A 20,020-nucleotide genomic window follows, 5' to 3' on the forward strand; every position below is an offset into this window, starting at 1 on the left:
AAACCGCAGTTCTAACTCCACACCCTCGACTACTTTTCACAGGTAGACAACAAAACAGACTAGCTCCAGCTGCAGATTAATTCAGTGAATATTACAAGCAATTATTTGGGCAACAACTAAGAAGTTACATGAATAGGAGAAACAGGAAATTGTAACCTTAGCAATTTAACTTACTGAATCACTAATAACTGAATTTAGCACTGAAAAAACATACTCTAACTGCAGTTTCTCATTAACAGTCTATTCTGAAACTTATCCAGGAATCCTCCGCTGGAAATGGCCACAGTCCCTCCAAATGGCTATGGCTCAAAATGACTGAATTCCAAAATGGTAACTGGCACAGTTTTAACATCTGGAAATATCTTCTGCCCAACACCATTTATAATCAAAATAGGACGAAGAAAAAAAAAAAAATCCAAGAAGATGGGATCCCCAAGTTTCCATGAAAAAAGACTGAACTTCATCACTATGCTTGAAAAAAGTACACCCAACATAGCAACAAGACTCATGCGAATGCTTGGTTATGACATCTCACATATTAACATATTAGCTACTGTAGGAAGACAGGAAAGTTTAAAAATGCACAGCGCTTAAGAAATAGTACCAAATATATTAACAAGTGGAGTTGAGCTGCCAGCAGTGTTCATAAAGCAGAGATTTTACAAAGTAGCCTTGTTCAGGCCTCAATATCATTAATATTTCTTCTAACTGCTGGAAACTTCTCAACAGCTTAAAACCAGACACTTTTAATCTTGAACGTGTTACAGTAGATTTTCAGGCTATGAGTTTCATATTGTATGTTTTCACATAAACACAGAATTGTTGAGGTTGAACAGGACCTCTGGAGACCACTTAGTCCAACCCCCTGCTCAAAGCAGGGTCCACTGAAGCCAGTTGCTCAGGACCACGTCCAAATGGCTTCTGAGTACGTCCAGGGCTACAGACTCTCCGGGCAACCTATGCCACTGCGCCACTGCCCTCACAGTAAAAAAAACAGCGTTTACTCATCTTCAAAGGCAACTGCCTGGAGTTCATCCTGTGCCTGTCACTTCTTGTCCAGTCCCTGCGAGCCACTGAGAACAGTCTGGCTCCACCTCCTGTCCTCCCCACCACCACCAGGCAGGTACACACCCCGAGATGATGTCCCCTGAGCCTTCTCTTCCCCAGACAAAACCACCCCATCTCTTTCAGCCTCTCCCTGTATCACAAATGCTCCAGTCCCTTCATCACCTTTGTGGTCTTTCACTGGACTCGTACTGGGGTACCCAGGATTGGGCACAGCACCCTAGAAGTCATCTCCCTGGGGGACAAGAGAGGGTGCATCTCTCTTGACTTGCTGATGACAAGCCTTCTTCCCAACCCAGCCCAGGAAGCTGGTTGGCTGCCTTTGCCACAGCAGTGCATGCTGCTGGCTCGTGGTCAACGCCTGGTGTTGACCAGACCCCCAAATTCTTCTCTGCAAAGCTGCTTGCCAGGCAGCAGGCCCTCAGCCTCTGTGGGTGCGCGGGGTTGTTCTTCCCTCCCCTCTGCAGGGTTCTGCATTGCCCTTTGACTGCCCCAAGCCCTCCGCACAGCAGCCCCGTTGGCCCATTTCTCCAGCCTGTGGAGGTCCTGCTGAATGGCAGCACAACCACATGGTGGTTGTGCACTCTTCCCAGTTTTGCATCACCTGCACATCTGCTGAGGATGCATTTTGTTGCACTGGCCAGATCATCTTACTGTTAAGACTTCCACTTCATATAATTAAGCTTTACTAATGGCATTAAAATATTCTAAGCACTAAACCCAAAAATGTTCTGAAACCAGAAAAATCAAAATAAAATCCCTAAGCATTAAGTACATTCACTCATATCCTGCATAGCATTCAAGCATTAACAGAATCAGAACTGGAAAGACAGACTTCCTTTCTCACACCACAAACCTAAACAACAGAGTAAGCACAATTTACTAGAACACTTGTAAGATAACAAGAACATTGAGTCAGAAGTACTAATCATAAAAATCAATTATTAGAAAGGAAAACTTATTTCACCGTCTCTCCTTACAACGCTGGATGCTGTGCTAAAACCTGTCCTCACAGCTTTCATGTCATGAATTTTTTTTTCCACAGGCAGCATCACTCAGTAATCAACCCCATACTTGAGAATTATAACCCCATCTTAGAAAATGTTTCAAGGCAATAATGAACCCTACTAACAAACCTTCTAGCGCATCAGCTGTAGAGCATTCTTGCTTTGGCACAACAAAAAATTGCATGCGGACTTTTAAATTTCACCTGACAAACAGCACGAAAGTAAATACTTGAATGCTCTGCACATTAAGTCTGCTTGCCTTCCCTGGCACACAATTCTCTATGTTCCAATGATGGATACAGAACAGTGATTCTGGAGCCAGCATGAACAAAAAAAGCTATTTATCCTTAGTGTGAGTTTCTGCTCTGGTGTACTGGGAAGCAGTGACTGAGGAGTTGACTGCCACCTGTCTTCACAGAGCAATTTCCAATCTGGAATCAGACTGAGAAACCCCCACATTAGTGTGATGAATATTTTTACAGCATCTTGCTTAGAGGCTGGCTGTGGAAGTTGCAGACAGTTACTAGTTCTGCTTGCAACTCTTTGCAGCTACGTTCCAATAGCAGTCAATTCTACAACTCATTCACGAGTTATATATGAGTACGCAATGGCTACAGAAATCCCTAGAGTGAAGTCTTCTAGATCCAGGAAAAAAAAAATTAAAAAAAAAAAAATCAATGTTCTTACAGCTGCTGAAATCTCACCCCCCCCAACATCATCTATTCTAACACTTTACCCGTGGTAGTTAACAAAATTGCTGAGCCATGAAAACTGAAAGTTCGAGCCAAAAAAAAAAAAAGCTGTGAAAGAATGATCTTGATGTGCAGTTGTATGAAAGAGAGCAATCACCAGAAATTGGAAAAAAATCAAAACAGACACCACTTTGGACAACTGCCCTGGTCACTTAAAAACCCAGATGGAACACATCTAGCCTTCGGCAGGGGATGGGGTGGAGAAAAAGGCAAGGGAGAGAAAATGTACAAGCTGGAACACATCTGAGGAACAAAAAGACAAGCAGAATGATCGCCAATTAGCCTAAGGACAAGGGTCTACAGCTAACGGACTCTTGCGGTGATCGCATATGGCCTCTCACCAGAGATCTGGAGCAGCTGGACTGGCGATTTGACTATACCATAATACACTGCAGTATCACATCTTTCTCTGCAGTCTAATCAAAACTGATATTCTAACTTTTATTAACAGAAAAAAATTACTTCAAATTCAAAAAAACAGGAGGTCAGGTAATTTAGCTCATTAAGTCCATCAATGAATTTCTAGGAGGAACAATGTTTAAAAACTCATTTCCCCCCCTCAACATGACAGTGATGCCTGCCTCAGACGTCTATTCTACAACAAAAGCTAAGCATGGCAATAGCGCTTTAGTAACCAATTATTTTTCCACCAAAACACTGCTCTTGCTGTAAAACTGATCGTATTTCCTTTTACTGATTAAGGCCACCTTAACTACTCCTGCCAGGTAATCTGAATTGTCCTGTTCCCAACTCAAGTATATCTGACAGGCTGAAAATGAAGGCAGCCATCAGAACTTATTCAAGTTTTAAGAATTTCTTTTCAAAGCTGAGAGAGAACAAACAGATCTACTGGTTCTAAATAAAGTATGTACAATAAACCTACATATTCTGTCACCATCTCTTACCATGCAATCATACTCTTTTGGATACTGCAGATATGCATCAAAAGATAGTACAACCAATTAAGCTATCTGAACAAGCTCCTCCCAGCCCACATCACAAATGTCCTTTCAGGAAAAAAAGAGCATCACTATGTATTTTCTAGGGAGGAATACCATATGGGAGTTCTAGTAAATATGGTATCAGAGTCATGCTTGTTGGTGTTTTTTTTTAAAGTGTAATCAGACATTAAGGGAAAACAGCTAATTTCCTCAATTTGGAAGTTTCACTCATCAATATGGTTCTGAGACCATTATATAATATATAAATTAAGCAAAACATCTTAATAGTTCCTTCAGCAGAAGTCTAACACGTCACTTCAAAGCTATATCTCTGAAAGAAACCCCATATATCCTCCATAACAGCGTGCCAAGTGAAAGCTACATCAACATTTCGTCAGACACAGGAAGTTAAGTGGTGGTTAAGTTAAGAAGTTAGTAACCTGGATGGAAGCAGGTGAGATGGGATGTCAAAGCAATTGAGAATCTTCCCTTCCACTGAACTTCAACACACTATGACAGGCTTGAATACACTATGAATTTGAGGTAATCTTGATCAAGACACTGCTGTAATAACACCAAGTTCAGAAACCACTTTGTAGATGTTGCAATAATAGACAAGCTTTTCTTTAGAAGTGGAATGCTTTCATGTGAAATAATAGAGAGTAAGCACACACATCTCCCGTTTCCTCAGCAAATGCATCTACAGTTGGGGCTGAAGCAACACTGTCTGTAACAGTTCATCCATGTTTTGTTTTGAATATTACCAGTATACCCATACAGCAGAGGGGAAGTACAAAAAATGCTGAAAAAAGTTACTGTTCCACTAGGACAGTCATTCTACGTAACTTGAGAACGGCCCTGCCCTGCAAAAACCAGCAGTTATCAATTTTAGGGGCAGCTGTGAGACTATAAATTTCTCCTACAGAAGTTTTTTCCTTTATTGATCTTTCTGCTTTGTTGGATGTGCCACCCACCTATGCAGTCACCTTCATCTTTTAAGTACCTGGCAGCATTATGTTTCTACAACACTTGCTTGTTCTCTCATAATTCAAGAGCTTATAAGTGTTCAGTAGAAACAGGCTTATGACATGGATTAAAGCAAAAAAAAGAAGAAAGCTCTTTTCTTAGTATCTTTTCTGCTGTAGTCACCAACAGAAAACCAAGACAAGACATGCAAGGACCATGCACCATATCTAGCAAAATTTCCAGCTGAAGAGTTAGCAGATGGGTGCACTTTAATTACTTCCACAACCATTCTGAAGCCTTCTACTACCTCTTACTAGCAAAGTCTCAATCAAAACCAAATTAAAAAAATCAACATCGATTGCCTTCCATCCTGATTTCACCTTAAAAAATCTCCATACACAGCTTAAGAACAGTAAACACTAAGCAGAGGAAAGCTAACCCAGCACAGAAGGCTGCACAGCATAACTCAAAACAACAAACTCATCAGAAATAGCCAGCAGAAATACAGAAGACAAGTAGAGCATCATAACTGTGCAGGGGTCATAACCATAGTAAGATCATAAAGAAACGTCAGTGCCATCTCCCCTCGCCACAAGTGAAACACTCATTCCTGGTTCGAAGTCCCTTAATAATAATAACCGCCTCGTCTGGAGAGACGAAACATTAATTCAGTAAAGATCAGTTGCGTATGAATTCTTCCCCAGTTCCAATCACACAGTGTTTCTAGGATGTTTTTACTGTATCGGGCACAAATTAAAATCCACTTAAATTCTGGTAATAAGGCCCTCTAAGATAGATTCCACTTCATATACTGGACAAGCAAGGCTCATCCCCACCAACATAATTAATGAGCATCCCGACATGGCACACAGAACAATGACAATAGCCATCAGCACTGCTGTTATCAGCACTTCACACCCTCCAGCAGTTGAATAGCACTCTAGCACCTAATAAAGCCGGAGTACCTTAAATCAAATCTTGTCAATGTGATACTCTGTTACCAAAGCTACAAAGCAGCCAACCTGAAGGATTTCTACCACCTGAGAAAAAAAATAAAGCACAGAAATTATTGTATTTTCTGAGCTGTTTTACCTACCTTGTCCTTGAAGATATGTGGGTTTTGATAGATGAAGTCACGATAGCTTTCGGTACGCACTTTATCCTATTATTTAAAGAATAAAAAAAAAGCATTCACTTTTTCTACTTAGGTAAAGCATACTGTTCAAAAAATGCTCAAAAAATTGCTTTTTAACTTGGCCTAAAGGTATTTTTGTGGCTACTGCACTTAGAAGGGCTCTGCAATCACAACACTTCCTGTACAATATTCTTTCAGAATTTATTGTCTTTGCAAGTGAAGCCAGTTAAAACCTCTGAAGCAAAAATAAGAAAGCAGCTTACAGTTCCCTGATCTGCTGCACTTGATTTTGGATGTTTCAAAGTTCTTAATACCTCTATCACCACTTTCCAGGAACAGCAGTAATAGAGCGGCAACAGGGCATCAGCTCTACATAGCAACCTTCTATACCATGGTAAAAATTCGAGTCACGAGCTCAGAATGTTTTGTATCATCTCATTCTCTGACACTCCTGTGACACACAGATTCCTTCAAAAAAAGTTATGGATCAAATTAACTTTTCCTATTTCTAAACCAACTGCAAATTTGCAAACCTGATAACAAGCTAGTAATTGAAGCTGTACAGCCTATTCTATGAAAGTCTGCTATAATAAACAAACTTAACTGTAATACAACACAACCTGAGAAGCTGGAATGTTTTCAGGTGTTTAACTAAACATTTATAGCATCTTAGTATATGAAAGCAAGCAATATAGCTCAATCTACCAGCAAGGTAATCTATTAAAGCATCTATTATTTTAATATGCATCAGGAGGTACACAAATTGAGAGTCAAGTATATGTTTTGGAATTGCAACAGCAATTCCAAATACAACCAAATGCAATTCAAGTGTTAAAGCAAAGTAAAATAAAAATTTTAAGCCATTTTTATCTAGTAGAGACAAGTCTATAAATAATACTGTATAGTATAAAATCCAACTGCTTATATTTAGTTACTGATTTTCTACTATGGCAGGTAAAAATTTTTAGAAACAATACAGACACTAAAGAAATTTTCTCTAGTGAGAAATAACAAAGTCTTTGTTATTATAAAAAAGACGACCAAACCCAGAGACTGAGAACAAAGGATATGTTCATAAAAATTCTGGGGACAAATTATTTTGAGGCTGGAAAATTCTGAAATTCAGTTTCAAGTTTAGTAGAATTATCACACACAGTGACTCCAAAGAAATATTTAGGGATAACTTCTGATAACTGTGCTTTAAAAGTACACATAACTTAAATGAATTAAAAAATTGAGGATCCTTTAAAAACATACTGGCTTACTATGATGCTATATTCAGAACAACTATTTTTAGTACTTCACCTCTATTGCAGTATGTAACAGGATTTGCTGAAACAACCAAAAAAAGTTTTTTAAAAAATAAAAGATTTGGAATATTCAGCATCAATCGAGAAAGCAGTCAGCTGCAAAGCTTTCATCCTGCCCACTCATACTGCCTCAGCACTGCCCCAACTTAATCAATACAATTCTAGCTGCTGTCACTACTATATGCACTGCTGCTCGAGTAAGGCACCGTTGCTCACTTCAGGCATCTCTAGCCATTCTCTCACTAGCCATTTCAACGTAATGCTTTTTTTGTTTTGTTTTTAAATAAAATGGTAAGGAAACTTATGAGGTTGATAGTCAAGAAATTCTTGAACAATAAAAATAGAGCAAGGGAAACACGAGCCATTCGGCCAGTGTAAAGTAACAATACCGTTCACCCTCTCAAGTGTTTGCAGCAAAAGAAAATCAAATTGAAACTTTACTGTACCACTACCAGGCATAAAGAAAAAAAGGTTTCAAAACTGTCAGAAACAGACTTAAAAATCAGACAGCAAGACTGCTTCCTTAAAAATTCCAATGTAATTAAAAAAAGTGAATACCTAGCATATAGGAAAAAACTCAATGCACACATGATAAAAAGCAATTGTTTTCGTATGTTTGGAACATTAAAAGGCTTCTTAAAAGCATTCTGACAAACAACCCCTGAAAACAATAAAATATTCTTCTCTACCAATCTCCTTGTTCAGAGATGCAGAATTATTATAAGCTTTACTAGGAAACTGAAAGGTTTTTTCATCCTATAGCATCTCAAATGACACCTTTATACAACCGCAAAACCAAACTTTTATAATTTTTATTTATCTTCAGGACTTAAATTATATTTCTCTAGATTACACATTTTGGAAAACGTACTGCTGCAGACATCTCTGTGCTTCTTTAAAATCCTTCCTCTTCAAACTGACCTCATGCTTATAACTACTCTTACAACAGATTCATGCATATTTCTACATTGGGGCGACTAGATTATTTACAAAGCATAAATTCTACCTCTATGGATAAAGTCACTTCAGAACTCCATATTCTATCTCCATATTAGGCAGGAATTTTATTTATTTATGCCTTAAAATGATAAAACTCTCTTTTCTGATTGTCACAACTATGACACTTTCTCCAAAAGGAAGCATTAAGCAATTTTGATTTACATGTCAATTATAAGCTGTAAGGTTTTGTGGTGGGGTTTTTTTTTGTTTTGTTGGCTTTTTTTTAAGTTAAAAGGGCACACACAGGTTTGCCTTTGAAGAGTTTTAAGCATTTATTTTTTATCTCATGATATAAAAGGAGCATACAATTTTTCCAGCTGTTCAATGTCACGTTATCAACACGCTGCACTGTACACAAATATCAATAACTTCTGTTTACCTAGTGCAATAGGAAACCACAATATTTGAGAAATGTGTTTGCCTATGGAAAATATAAACTCAAGAAAAATATTCACTGTCTGGACCATGTTTTATCCTTTCTCTTAAGCACCCAGGGAAAAGCTGCTTTTGGCAAAGTAAGGTTGGGGTACAGATACTGTAATATATCTTCAAGCATATCTGTAGATTAAATGATTTTATGTTCCTAATGCTTCCTGTAAACAGAATTTATACAAAGGAAACACAACTGAAAAAAAGATCTCTCAAACCAACACCTAAGAAAAAACTATCGTGTACAGAAAGGGTTAAAAATGCAGCTGCTCTGCAGTATATTTATGGGCACACAGCCCATTTCATTCCATCTCTCCTCTTTAGTCCTACTAAGATGCAGTTGACTTTCTAACCTTTAGCATCTCTTCGTGTATCCCATAATGCCCATAGGAGCCGAAGTAAACACCATCCTCATCCTCCTGAAGGTCTGCAATGGCGCTGGATGACGAGCTGCTCCTGACATCTGCGTTCATCACAAAATCCTGTGCAAATTGTCTGTAATCAATTTGAAATATGCCCTTGAGACATGTTTATGGGACCGTGAAAAAGAGGCGGGGGGAGGGGGGGAGAAGGGGCTTGAAGGGGTGAGGAATCCAGCCTGCACGGGGGCTCGGACAACAATGGGGCTGGATTTAAGCGTGCACATCTTCCCTCTGCCGGCTCCTCCCGGCTGCTGCACTGCCGTTCTCCTTCCCTCACCCTCCTGCAATACCTACTGTCTGCCTTCAGCCAGCAAATACCGGCAGTGCAACATTTGGACTGGGTTTCTCGTTTCAAAGAGGAGTTACTAATGTTGCACTTGCTCGTACAAAAGCTAGTACCGCAGCGGTCAAAACAACACGTGGTTTAGGCTGCGTGATGCACCGAGCACAACAAACAGCCTAAGACTAACAAACCACACCATTCTGCGTGACTAGCGGAAGGTACAAGACAGCGCTTTGCAGCGGAGGCGTTTGGGTGGAAACAAACCAGAGCTAAATTTCAATTCCTTGAATTTCATGGTGCTTATTTTTCCACCTCCACGGCCTTGCATTCCTAGTACGCATGTTCACTTCTCGTTTTTCAAAGCCGTTTTGATGACAAACTACACAAATCAAGGGGTTTATCATGAAAACGCAATTAAAAGTTGGCAAGCAAACAGCTCATACTATAGCCATAATGAAATGAAAAAGCATACATGCTTCAACCAGACAGTATTTCTCCATGGTCTACAGTGCAACGTCAACACCACTTGCATCCTAGATAGCTCCAAGACAGCCAAAGCTGACCTTCAGGGGCCGCCATACTTTCTTAAATAGGAACCTAATTATAGAAGCCGTCAGTAACATCTCATCACCAATACTATCCTTATAGAACAACAAAACCAAAAATACTATTTCAGTTCTGACACCTCAAACACACCTCTGCTTAACTAGTTTGGATGGGGAGGAGAAGGCGGTAAAGGAATTCGTATTAGAAGTTTGTCAACATTAGTCTGTCAATTCATATTGTAAGTCAGTCAATAAGTCTGGATCTTATTTTTAATATTGCTTTTGACCACAGCAGTTTGCATTTTCCTTACCTTTAAATAAGTATCAAAATTATATTAAAACTTACATGAAATAGATACAATTAAGTATAATGAGCCTTCTGTAACATTTAAACCCAATTTTAAATGTAAAATCAGTTAAAAAGGATTCAAGCAGTAGTTCCCCCAGTCTATGAGTGCAGCACAAGTACCAAACAAACTCTAGAGATGTTAAGTAAAACCAAAAGCCATAACCTCTAACCAGGGGGATTAAAAAATTCAGGATGTACAAGCCATGCTCTTAAATCTAGGCCTCCAACTACCTGCCTTTGCTTTGTACCCCTTCCAATTCTCATAATTCTACAAGTCTACTCAGTCTAGCAAACTTGGAAAAATGTTTCTGCAAAAATTATTTCATATTCAGCTAGTGAGTATCCTCACACTATTATTCCCAGGCTCAGGAGGCAACAACCTCTAGGGTGCTGCATGACTGATCCTGAACAGGTAGTCATTAAAAAACCTAAAATATTTTTTCCACATCTTAGAGATCAGGACCTGCATAATGCAACCACGTTGTAACTCAAGTAAGTTACAGTTCCTTAGTCTCCCAAGAAGGCTCTGCAGATGGGTATAGCATGAGAAACTTCCTGGATCTAGCTTTTTGACTCCAGAAGCTGAAGTCAGCTGATAAATACCAGTACAAACCTATTTCCATGACAGAAAACAAAACAGGTTACCACAGATTAAGGTCCTGTACAACATTCTTGCCCCACATCAGACTTCCAAGCTATCTTTATTTCACAGAGGTTTACCTGAAATAAAACATCTATAGATGGTCTCTTTCAGTGGAGTAACCTCCAGCACAGATCAGTATCGCTATGATTACATACAGCATGTAGACTACTACAATGCGACTGGTTCATCTGTCCATAATTTAAAACTGTGCTACTTCATCAGGTCTGTATCTGGCTATTTTTGCTGCCAGCCAATCCCTGCTGAATTGAAAAGCCTGCACTGATGAAGAAAAATTAAAGGCTCCCTTTTACAACAGCAGACAATTTGATATACCAACCTCAAAAAGAAATCTATACAAGCCTGATTAAAGTTTAGAGAGCTGAAAAGAAATTACTACTGATGACCTGAAAAGATCTTTCTTTTAAATGAAAATAAGCATAAGAATAAGACAAGACAACACACAGGAAAAAAATCCAAGTTTTCCAAGTAGGGTCACAAAACTCTTTCTTTCTTATTATCTATGATGAACTAATGCATAATGTACACATATCAGAAAAGTGCTGTCCACTATAAAGTACAATTTGCAGTAAGCTAAATCCAACTGAAGACAAAACTGTTTGGTTTTGACATGCGTAGTTGTTCACAGCCAATAGGACTGGAATGCATGAATTTATTTTGGTACACTTAGTTACTACTAACATAAAGTATGTACTCTCAAAACATAGAATGAGCCCTCAAATCTGTTGCACAAAACAAGGTTTTTGCTGCTTTACATTTCCACAAAAGAACGCAATTTTTTGCAATTCACTTAAACACAGTTTCAGTTACTTGATGCCCGATCAGTGTGATCTTGACATGACACGTTTGTACAAGATTTCATCCTGTGTGGCCCAGATGAGAAGTTTATGTTCCCATTTTATCCAGCATCATCAATCCCTATTTTGAAGACTTCAAGATTTATAAGTAGCATGTACAGCTATGGGGATGTCCTGATTCCTGATTGTGATGCACTGAATAACCTAACTAACAGAACCCGCACTTGAGACTGAGAAGTTGTTTTATTAATTTCATTGAGGGTTTCTGCAAACTGTAAGTTGATCTGCCACTAACAACCACTGTTTGCAGGCATCTCTGAACACATTTAAAGTCCTGTATTTAATGTCAACACCTCTCTCTTCTCCATTGTGTACGTCTTCAATGTTTAAATTCATATCTAAAAGGACTAGTAGAAAAAAGTGTCTGAAAAACAAAGAGTGGTCTGAAGCAGAATACATGTTTCCAGGCCATGTGCTTATTTAGTATTCCTTAAGCATACTTTGCTCTTTCAATTTGTGCAGTTTCTATTAATCAGCTACAAGACATTTACTAATCATCTACAAGATAAAAGTCAAACCTGCAGTCCCAACACAAGTCATGAGTTTCCTTCCATAGTTATGTTCTACCTCTCCTCTGAATTCGTATTGGTCTTTAAACATCAACATCTCACCTCACCTAGAACACATCAAATAAAAAACCCCAAAACTTCAGTTTAAACACTTACTTCATTTTTTGAAGATCATCGTGTGCTCTAGCCAAGGCTGCTTCTGCAAGTCTTGCTCTGTGTTCTGCACGTTTTAATTGTTCAAGGAGCATTGTGCTATCATTTATACCATTACAAGGCAAAATGTTTGCAGGTTCACAAAGGTCTTCTATATCTGATGAAATGGGGAGGAAAAAAAAACCACAAACCTACCAGTCACATACTGCTTCAAAGCAGCTCATAAACATATGGTGGCTTCAGTGTTGCCACTTCTGTGTTTGGATGATTTGTACAAGTCTGTTTCACAAGTAGCATCACTGAATTTGATGACTAACTGCAGAATCCAACACCACTCAGTAAAAGCAAGTATGCTAGAAGCAAGCTATAAATTAACAAAGCAAAGCAATCAGGCTTCTTTAAATACCAGTGTTTGATTATCAATAAAACATTATGTTTAGACTGTCATTAAGTTAATTACAGTCCTATACTCTACTTTTCCAGTTATGTTATTCTGAGGCCAAAAATAATGCTGATGGTAGAAAGCAAGACAGTATAGAAATTTAACATTTTTTTAAATAATTAGACTAACTCTTAATTTTTAAACTAATTCTTCAGGGTTTTATAAAGCTTTTGAACACACAAAAGTCACAAGAGCATGAGTAGAGTAAATCTAGATGAAACATTGCTTTTTAACTACCAAATCTCAGACTCAGCACTATTTCCCATTCATCTCTTGCTCAATCCAACTGGTGATTTCAATATATGTCAGCAGATTAAAAAAAAAGGGTGCTACTGTGGTTTTGGCTATAATAAGAAGTTACTGACAGCTTACTGGGTAAAAGACTTCATTTAAAAAACATATATCTACTCCTTTTAATCGTGGAAGACTATTTGGCCCATGGTACTGAAACAAAGCACAGATACTTAAGATTTCAGAGGTTCAGATCACCCCCATAACACTTCAGCAACTGTGATGGTGCCTCAAAGCATCTCAAAAGCCTATAGCTTGGGCAAAAAGCACACATTAGGCAGGAGCTGATACAGTGAAATTCCTCAACTAACCAACCAATGTCCTCTACCATTTTATTTCTGCTATCATGCAGCAGGGCTCACTTAGAACCACTGTAGAAGCAGAATTCTATGCACATGCAGCATGTTACACCAGGTTGGTCCAAAATAGAACCTGTATAAAAGACCAAGATTATTTTCAACATGGCAGATAACTTGCTCCTTACTTATACATCGTGGTTTAACCCCTGCCGGCAAGCAAGTACTACACAGCTGCTCGGGACAGGGAGAATAATCAGGAAAAATAGGTAAAACTCAAGTGCTGAGATAAGAACAATTTAATAAAATAAATAATATGAAAAAATAAAATAATAATAATGAAAAGGAGAGGGAAGGAGAGGAATAAAATCCAAAGAGAAGCGAAAAAATAAAATAAAATTAAGTTACGCACAATACAATTGCTCACCCCCTGGTGACTGATGCCCAGCCAGTCCCTGAGCAGCAATCGGCAGGCCCCAGCCAGCTCCCCCCTGTTTATAAACTCAGCATGACATTTTCTGGTATGGAATATCCCTTTGGCTAGTTCCATCAGTATGTTACCAAAACCATCCTCACACCAAATCCAAAACACGGCACTGCACCAGCTACCAAGAAGAAAGCCAACTCTGTCCCAGCTAAAACCAGGACATTATAGTATACATTTTTAAATGAATGCATCTGATTTTAAATACCTACATTTAAAAGCTGCATAAATCTTCTAATGAGGCTTAGGTGGAGAGCCTCTTCAACCTGCTTCATTACTACATACAGCATCTCTGCTGTGAACACCGTATCTACAACAAGTTAATGCAGATAACAAGACAGGGCTATGGAAATTTCAGTCATGAAAAACCAACCCAGAGTAAAAATTTCAGAGCATGACTTTGTGTCATTATTTCAGCTAGCATGCGGACCTTCTCATGTATGTAAGCCAACTGAATAATAGTGATGATGCTTCATATGACAAACTCTGTCAATATGACATTCAACCCAGAATTCTGCACAGTCATACTGAAATGTATTTATTTATTTACCAAACTGAAGGAGGAGATCATCTTCTAACTCCGGTTTCAAATATTCCTCTCCTTCCCAAGGCAGCGGGCTGCTGAGAGAACTCAAATATGCTCCTGTTGGTTTCTAGACAGAATGGGAAGAGCGTATAAGCTACGCTTCTTTAAGAACACCAGCCTTTCGTTTTCATTCAAGAAAATAAGGCAAAGATCTGTTCTTCCACCTATTGAAATAAACAGGGTAGCATCAAAGAAGTTTTGTAGCAAAGGGTGAAAAAGCCTACTACTTTTCTTAACTAGCAAGAACAGTGAAGAAATGAGCTTCTGGCTTCCGTCCTGGCTCTGACAGCAAGTACCCTTCTTAGCGTACTGACGCTGCAACCACGGTGACCAGAGAACAGCATCAAACTACGCCTGTGAGCTCGTCTGGGTCCCAAAGCCCAGGGAGCTACAGGATCAAGGAATTCAGTACAAGCAGCAAAGCACAGCAGATAAGACAGACATTGAAAAACACTTTTAGGATTACACTGCTATTAGGAACTAAGTTTAGCCAGATGCTTAACTATCAGACTCATAGCTTACAACAGGGCTAATCAACAAAACCAAGACACGAATCATGCTAAGTATTTTTACACAAACAGCGCTGTAGAGGCAAATGTCAAGAATGCTATATTCTTTCCAGTTTGCATCCAGCCAGTAAATACTTTGTCAGGAAAGGAGAGGTCATGTTGTGGACTTCAGTTTTTCTATTTCTGCATTTACTTTGCATAGCTAGTGATGCCCTATCTATTTGAGGATTCAGGATTTGAAAATTTAAGTAAAAAATTATTAATTAGGTAAGATGATATTAAGTCTAAACCTGAACAACCAAAGAACATTATTTCAAAGTCACGTAATATAAAAAATATGTCTAGGTCTAACAACTGTAGGTTCCCATCAGCTTTCTACAATCTGGTGTCATTTTAGCCGAGATTAATTTTAGGTTCTGTGACCTAAGGGAGCAGGTGTAGACCTTACTAACAGCACAGTAGGGGTCTGGCCAGCTCACATCCCCAGTAAAGAGTCTTTTATACCAACACGCTGGCAAGGACTGAGAAACTTCAGTTATCAAGAAGTGAACCCATTGCTGGAGTAAGACAGCAGAGTCAAAGGCAGAGATGAATTAACAGAACATGATACTACATAGCACAGGCTTTTTGCAAGTCTAAACATCCTCTTCTGGAAACAATATAACTCATGTTAATTAAATACATTTAAAATGAAAACAACTTCACATTTAAATAAACCAATCAACAGCTATTTCAATTCCCATGTATTTTATTTCTAGAAATAAGAAATCAAGATTTCATATAGTTACTAAAAACGGGCAAATTGGAAGCACAGCATCTTGATTTCTCATTCTCCAAACACTGATCGTAAAAGCAACATGGCACACCTACCTTTAATCTAATAAAGTTTATTAGTTTAATGTATCCATAAAAATCAAGTCCTGAAAAGAAAGAGAGAGTGCCTGCGTTACAGCAAACCACACACATTTTAAAATTACTTGAATACTAATTACTTGTTCAGCTGGGAAGCTTCTCCTTGGAGTGTACATCATTATCTAGTGCAGTCTTCCTATCTTGAGTTTGCCATGCACATTTCTCTTCTTAGGATTCAACTAGGAAATTCTCATCCTCAGGACAAACACATTTGCCACAGATTAAGAATGGAACACATGCCAACATGGTTATGAACAAGGATTTAATTCATCTGGCAAGTAACTACACCAGGACTTGCTGATGTTTTAGGCTGCTGTGCTCCTTTATTCATATTTTTAGCTTTCTACTTACTAAATTTTAAACTTACCCTACTCATCAAGAATACACACCAATATGGGTCTAGAACTGCCACCTTGCTCAGCAGTAACAGTAATTTAAATATAATTATGTAGCCTCCTCAAGAACGGTGACTCAAAATGTCTTCCATTGGATTTTAGACAGAAACCAGAGCAAATCTTACAATTTTACATACAGATTTTTAAATGCCTCACATAATTCCCATCCTCTTCTCTCTCTCTCCTTTTTAGCGCGCACTCTTAAAACAGCAGTTCTCCAACACTGTTTCCATTCACCTGCTTTCCAGTTTTCTTCTATGTGCTATAAGATATGGATTTCAGGCTCAGCAGTTCAGTACTTACCTTAGTCTTTCAAAGCCCCCTCCCACTTCACATACATCCTCCTATATGTACCTTTCTTCAGTCACCACCTTGACCTAAATATACGACAGCTTCAAGTGAAAGCCAACCTTAAGCTCCACTTGGAAAGAAGGAAACAGACACTGTAGGGTATGCCTTCCTATGATCACCTGAGGGTAAAAAAGCCAGACTACCAACAGCCGTTTAAAGGACACCAGCCGTATAGCCCAGTTACTTGACCTCTTGGTCTCTGTTAAGCTACTGACCCAACACTACAACTAGTCAGACAGGAGTTCCCAACTGATCAGGTAAGTAGCTCTTACTCCAGCCTGCAGTAGGCTGGCTCAGGTTGATCAAATAGGCAGTGGGGACTCAGCACAAGCCAGCAGAGATCAATCTTACTTTTGCTACTAGTCAAGCGCTTTACCAGTACATAAAGCACATGGGAAACGGTCCATGTAAAGATAACACATAAGTGTTTTTCTACAATAGCTTATCTTTTTTAATCTTGGAATCTTCAACTACAACCAGGAAATCAGAAACAAGCTGATCTTCACAATTTTTTTTAAACAAAATGCCGATACGCAAATGGAAGTGGCAAGTTGTGAAAAAAACTTACCATGTTTCTTGACCACATCACAAATACTGAACTGATGCTCTGTTTTGCAGTGAGAGAACACGCATTCGGCAGAACTAAAGAGCCTGTAAGTAACAATTAAATACACAGCATTAACGTGTTTAGAAGCCATAACACTCTTAAGCATTTTACATGCTCTTTTCCAGCCCACTAAGCAACACATTCAGAACACATCATTTTTACCTTTAAGAAAGCGCCAACGGGCACCTGTTTACTCTCATGCCTCACACAGAAGCTGCTACCTTGTTTGCAAACTGTTTTGTAGCAACAGGTAACAAACAGAAATTTTGATGGAAAAAACTACAAACGAGGTTAACTTTCATGAACTCTTTGAAAGCAACGACAGCATTAAACCTGAAATCTACAGGCCACACATATAGGAGGGGAGCTGGCCAGCTACACCTGCTGCATGAAAATAAAAATTCACAGCAAGTTACTAACGATGGGAGAAGATGACAGAGAACTCGAGAGGAGCTTCAGGGCGAGGAGAGGAGGATTATCTGCTTTCTGCTTTACTCCCTCCTTTAGTCTGGATGTAACAGACCTCTTGGGCTCTAGAGGCCCTGCACCAGACCAGGCTGGAGAGCGCTGTTGCACACCACGCGTTACTGCCTCCCCGCGGCGGCCCCGCCCGCAGGCCCGGCCCGGGCCCCGCCCCCCTTCCCCGCGGGGCTGCGCGGGTGGGACCGTGCCCCGGGAGGGCCCCGCATCGGGCGGGGAGCGCAGGGCCAGGGCCAGCACGCCGCGGCAGGGGGGCTGCCCCCGCCGCCCTACCTGTCACAGAAGAGGCAGCGGGTCTGCAGGCCCTCGGCAGCACCTTCCTCCTCCTCCCAGGCCCCCTCGCCGTCGGACAGCTCGGGCATCTCCTCCTCGGCGGGCGGCCCGCTGGGCCCTGTGGAGGCCACAGCAGGGGACCGTTACTGACCAGCGCAGCTGGGTGGGTGGGGGAAGAGAGACAGGGGAAGGGAGAAAGAGGAGGAGGCGGCAGCCGCCCCGGTACCCACCTGCAGAAGCCGCGCCGGCCGCCCGAGAGCCCATGGCCCCGCCGCCGCCCCACATGCGCCGCTTCCGGGTGCCCGCCCCGCCCACTACATCAACGCGCAGGGGCGGGCCCGAGGGCGTTAGCGCGCGCCCTGGCGGTTCCCGCCAGCGGCGGCACGTAATCGTTCACACCGCTGTGAGGGGCTGAGGCGGCGCCATCTTGTGGGGGCTGCGCTGAGGGGCACGGCGAGCTCGCAGCGTCCCCGCCGGCCCCGCTGCCACCCGCCGGCCCCTCGCCGAGGCGGCCTCCGCTGTTCATTCGGTGCCCTGCTAGCCTCACAGAAGCGAAAACCAGGGGAATGGTTAAAAGGGTCACACCCTCCGCCAGCCGAAAATACAAGAGATTATTTCTCCTCGGAGCTCAAAATCATAATTTGAGTGCTCGACAGGTGGCTGGCCAGACAGCCGGGTGTCTCTTCCTTCCAAATAGCGTGGTTGCAGTGGGGGAGTTAAAAGAAACGACACATGCATATCAGCTTTTAAACAAAGTTTAGCCACGGCCTTTTGTAACGGAGGGCCTCATTTGGATGCAGAGGTTAAGAAATGGTTTTAAACAAAAAATATGTAGAAAAACTAAGCTTGAGGGTCATCATCTGAAAAAGGTATTGGTTGCCATTCTAGATGGGTTATCAAATCTCCCTCGTTCTCTTCATTTTGTGCCTGACAGAAGGCCCCATCTCTGCAGAACCAAACAGTGCCTTTCCACAGATTCGCAAGGTGATCCTAAGTGGGATGAGATGGAAAAAATGTCAGAGCCAGAATTTTTCCAATTTGTACCCTCAAAGTACAGATACATTCACATTTGTGCTACTACAAATATTTCCGAAACTACTGAAACAGCTGTTTTGCCTTGAACCTGACTACCTTACGTAACTGTGAGAACAGAGGCCTGCTGTCCATCCTGCAAGCGCTGGCCTGAATCAGATGGCTAAATACCGTATTCGTGCAGTGTCTTATAACCAAACAAATACAGTTTATTTCCTAATATGACATACATAAGAAATCTATTTATCCTCACTGCTGTTAGATAACTGCATCTGCTTAGGCGTCATACATGAATTAATGTATGTCAAATTAACAAAACAAATGATCCAGCCTTGCAAAGAGTTACAGTCATTTTTAAATAGCATCTTGTACTTTTAGATCAAATCAGGTATTTGTGAGTAAGTTAAAAATAATCCTTTTTTCTTCACCCATTCAGTTAGCAAAGTGAGGGTGCCTCTGACTTGGCACTTCAGGAGATCCAAAGTGTCCTTTAGAAGCCGATAAACAAAACTCCCCAATCCCCATGCTTTGCTTCACATCACACCATAGTCTCAGAATGCATCGAGTGAGTCCCTTTTTCAAAAGAAACTACCAGGCTGCTCCAGGACTGCAGGCCACGGGGCAAAACTGCAGCTGCTGGCCCAAAGTTAAAATCTTGAAGCACCCAGGTACTGGGTTTTCAGCACCAAATATTTTGCTACACTTGCTGGACCACACTACATGCCAGAGCAGACATGGCACTAGTCTCCTCCATTTTCATCTCCAGTCTTGTTTTTCATAAGAAGCTGTTCTACATTAGATTCATTTTACAAAGGCTTAATCTGGAACAGCACTCAGTCTTGGTTGTAGCACTCAGCATAAATGGATATAGCAAGTGCTGGTTAGTACAAGACAGATAATTGCAGAGGGACCACCAGCATTATCATCATCATCGCAGTTTTTGGTCATTTCTAGAGGGGTGGAACAAAGAGTCAGATTC

At 40.5% G+C, this 20,020-nt stretch overlaps 1 protein-coding gene across 4 annotated transcripts in view; it reads right to left on the minus strand.

The window, feature by feature from the left end:
- The window catches only part of PRMT3 (protein arginine methyltransferase 3), a 63,942-nt gene extending 45,593 nt beyond the window's left edge, over window positions 1-18,349 (minus strand). For 3 of the 4 annotated variants that reach the window (XR_005106489.1, XM_037402237.1, XM_037402238.1), the window contains exons 1-8: window positions 18,240-18,349; window positions 18,010-18,127; window positions 17,218-17,300; window positions 15,862-15,911; window positions 14,447-14,549; window positions 12,387-12,540; window positions 8,958-9,099; window positions 5,828-5,893 (exon numbers count right to left, since the gene is read on the minus strand). Coding sequence is in view for 3 of the 4 variants with exons in the window: in XM_037402237.1 (XP_037258134.1) it covers window positions 5,828-5,893; window positions 8,958-9,099; window positions 12,387-12,540; window positions 14,447-14,549; window positions 15,862-15,911; window positions 17,218-17,300; window positions 18,010-18,127; window positions 18,240-18,294 (771 nt within the window). In the remaining variant the exon portion in view is untranslated. Of the gene's footprint in view, window positions 1-5,827; window positions 5,894-8,957; window positions 9,100-12,386; window positions 12,541-14,446; window positions 14,550-15,861; window positions 15,912-17,217; window positions 17,301-18,009; window positions 18,128-18,239 lie in introns of those variants that run through there. The other variant, XM_037402239.1, reaches the window with a different exon arrangement.
- Between the last annotated feature and the right edge of the window lie 1,671 nt (window positions 18,350-20,020).

The sequence above is a fragment of the Falco rusticolus genome, chromosome 10 (assembly GCF_015220075.1).
Source record: "Falco rusticolus isolate bFalRus1 chromosome 10, bFalRus1.pri, whole genome shotgun sequence".
NCBI lineage: Eukaryota > Metazoa > Chordata > Aves > Falconiformes > Falconidae > Falco > Falco rusticolus.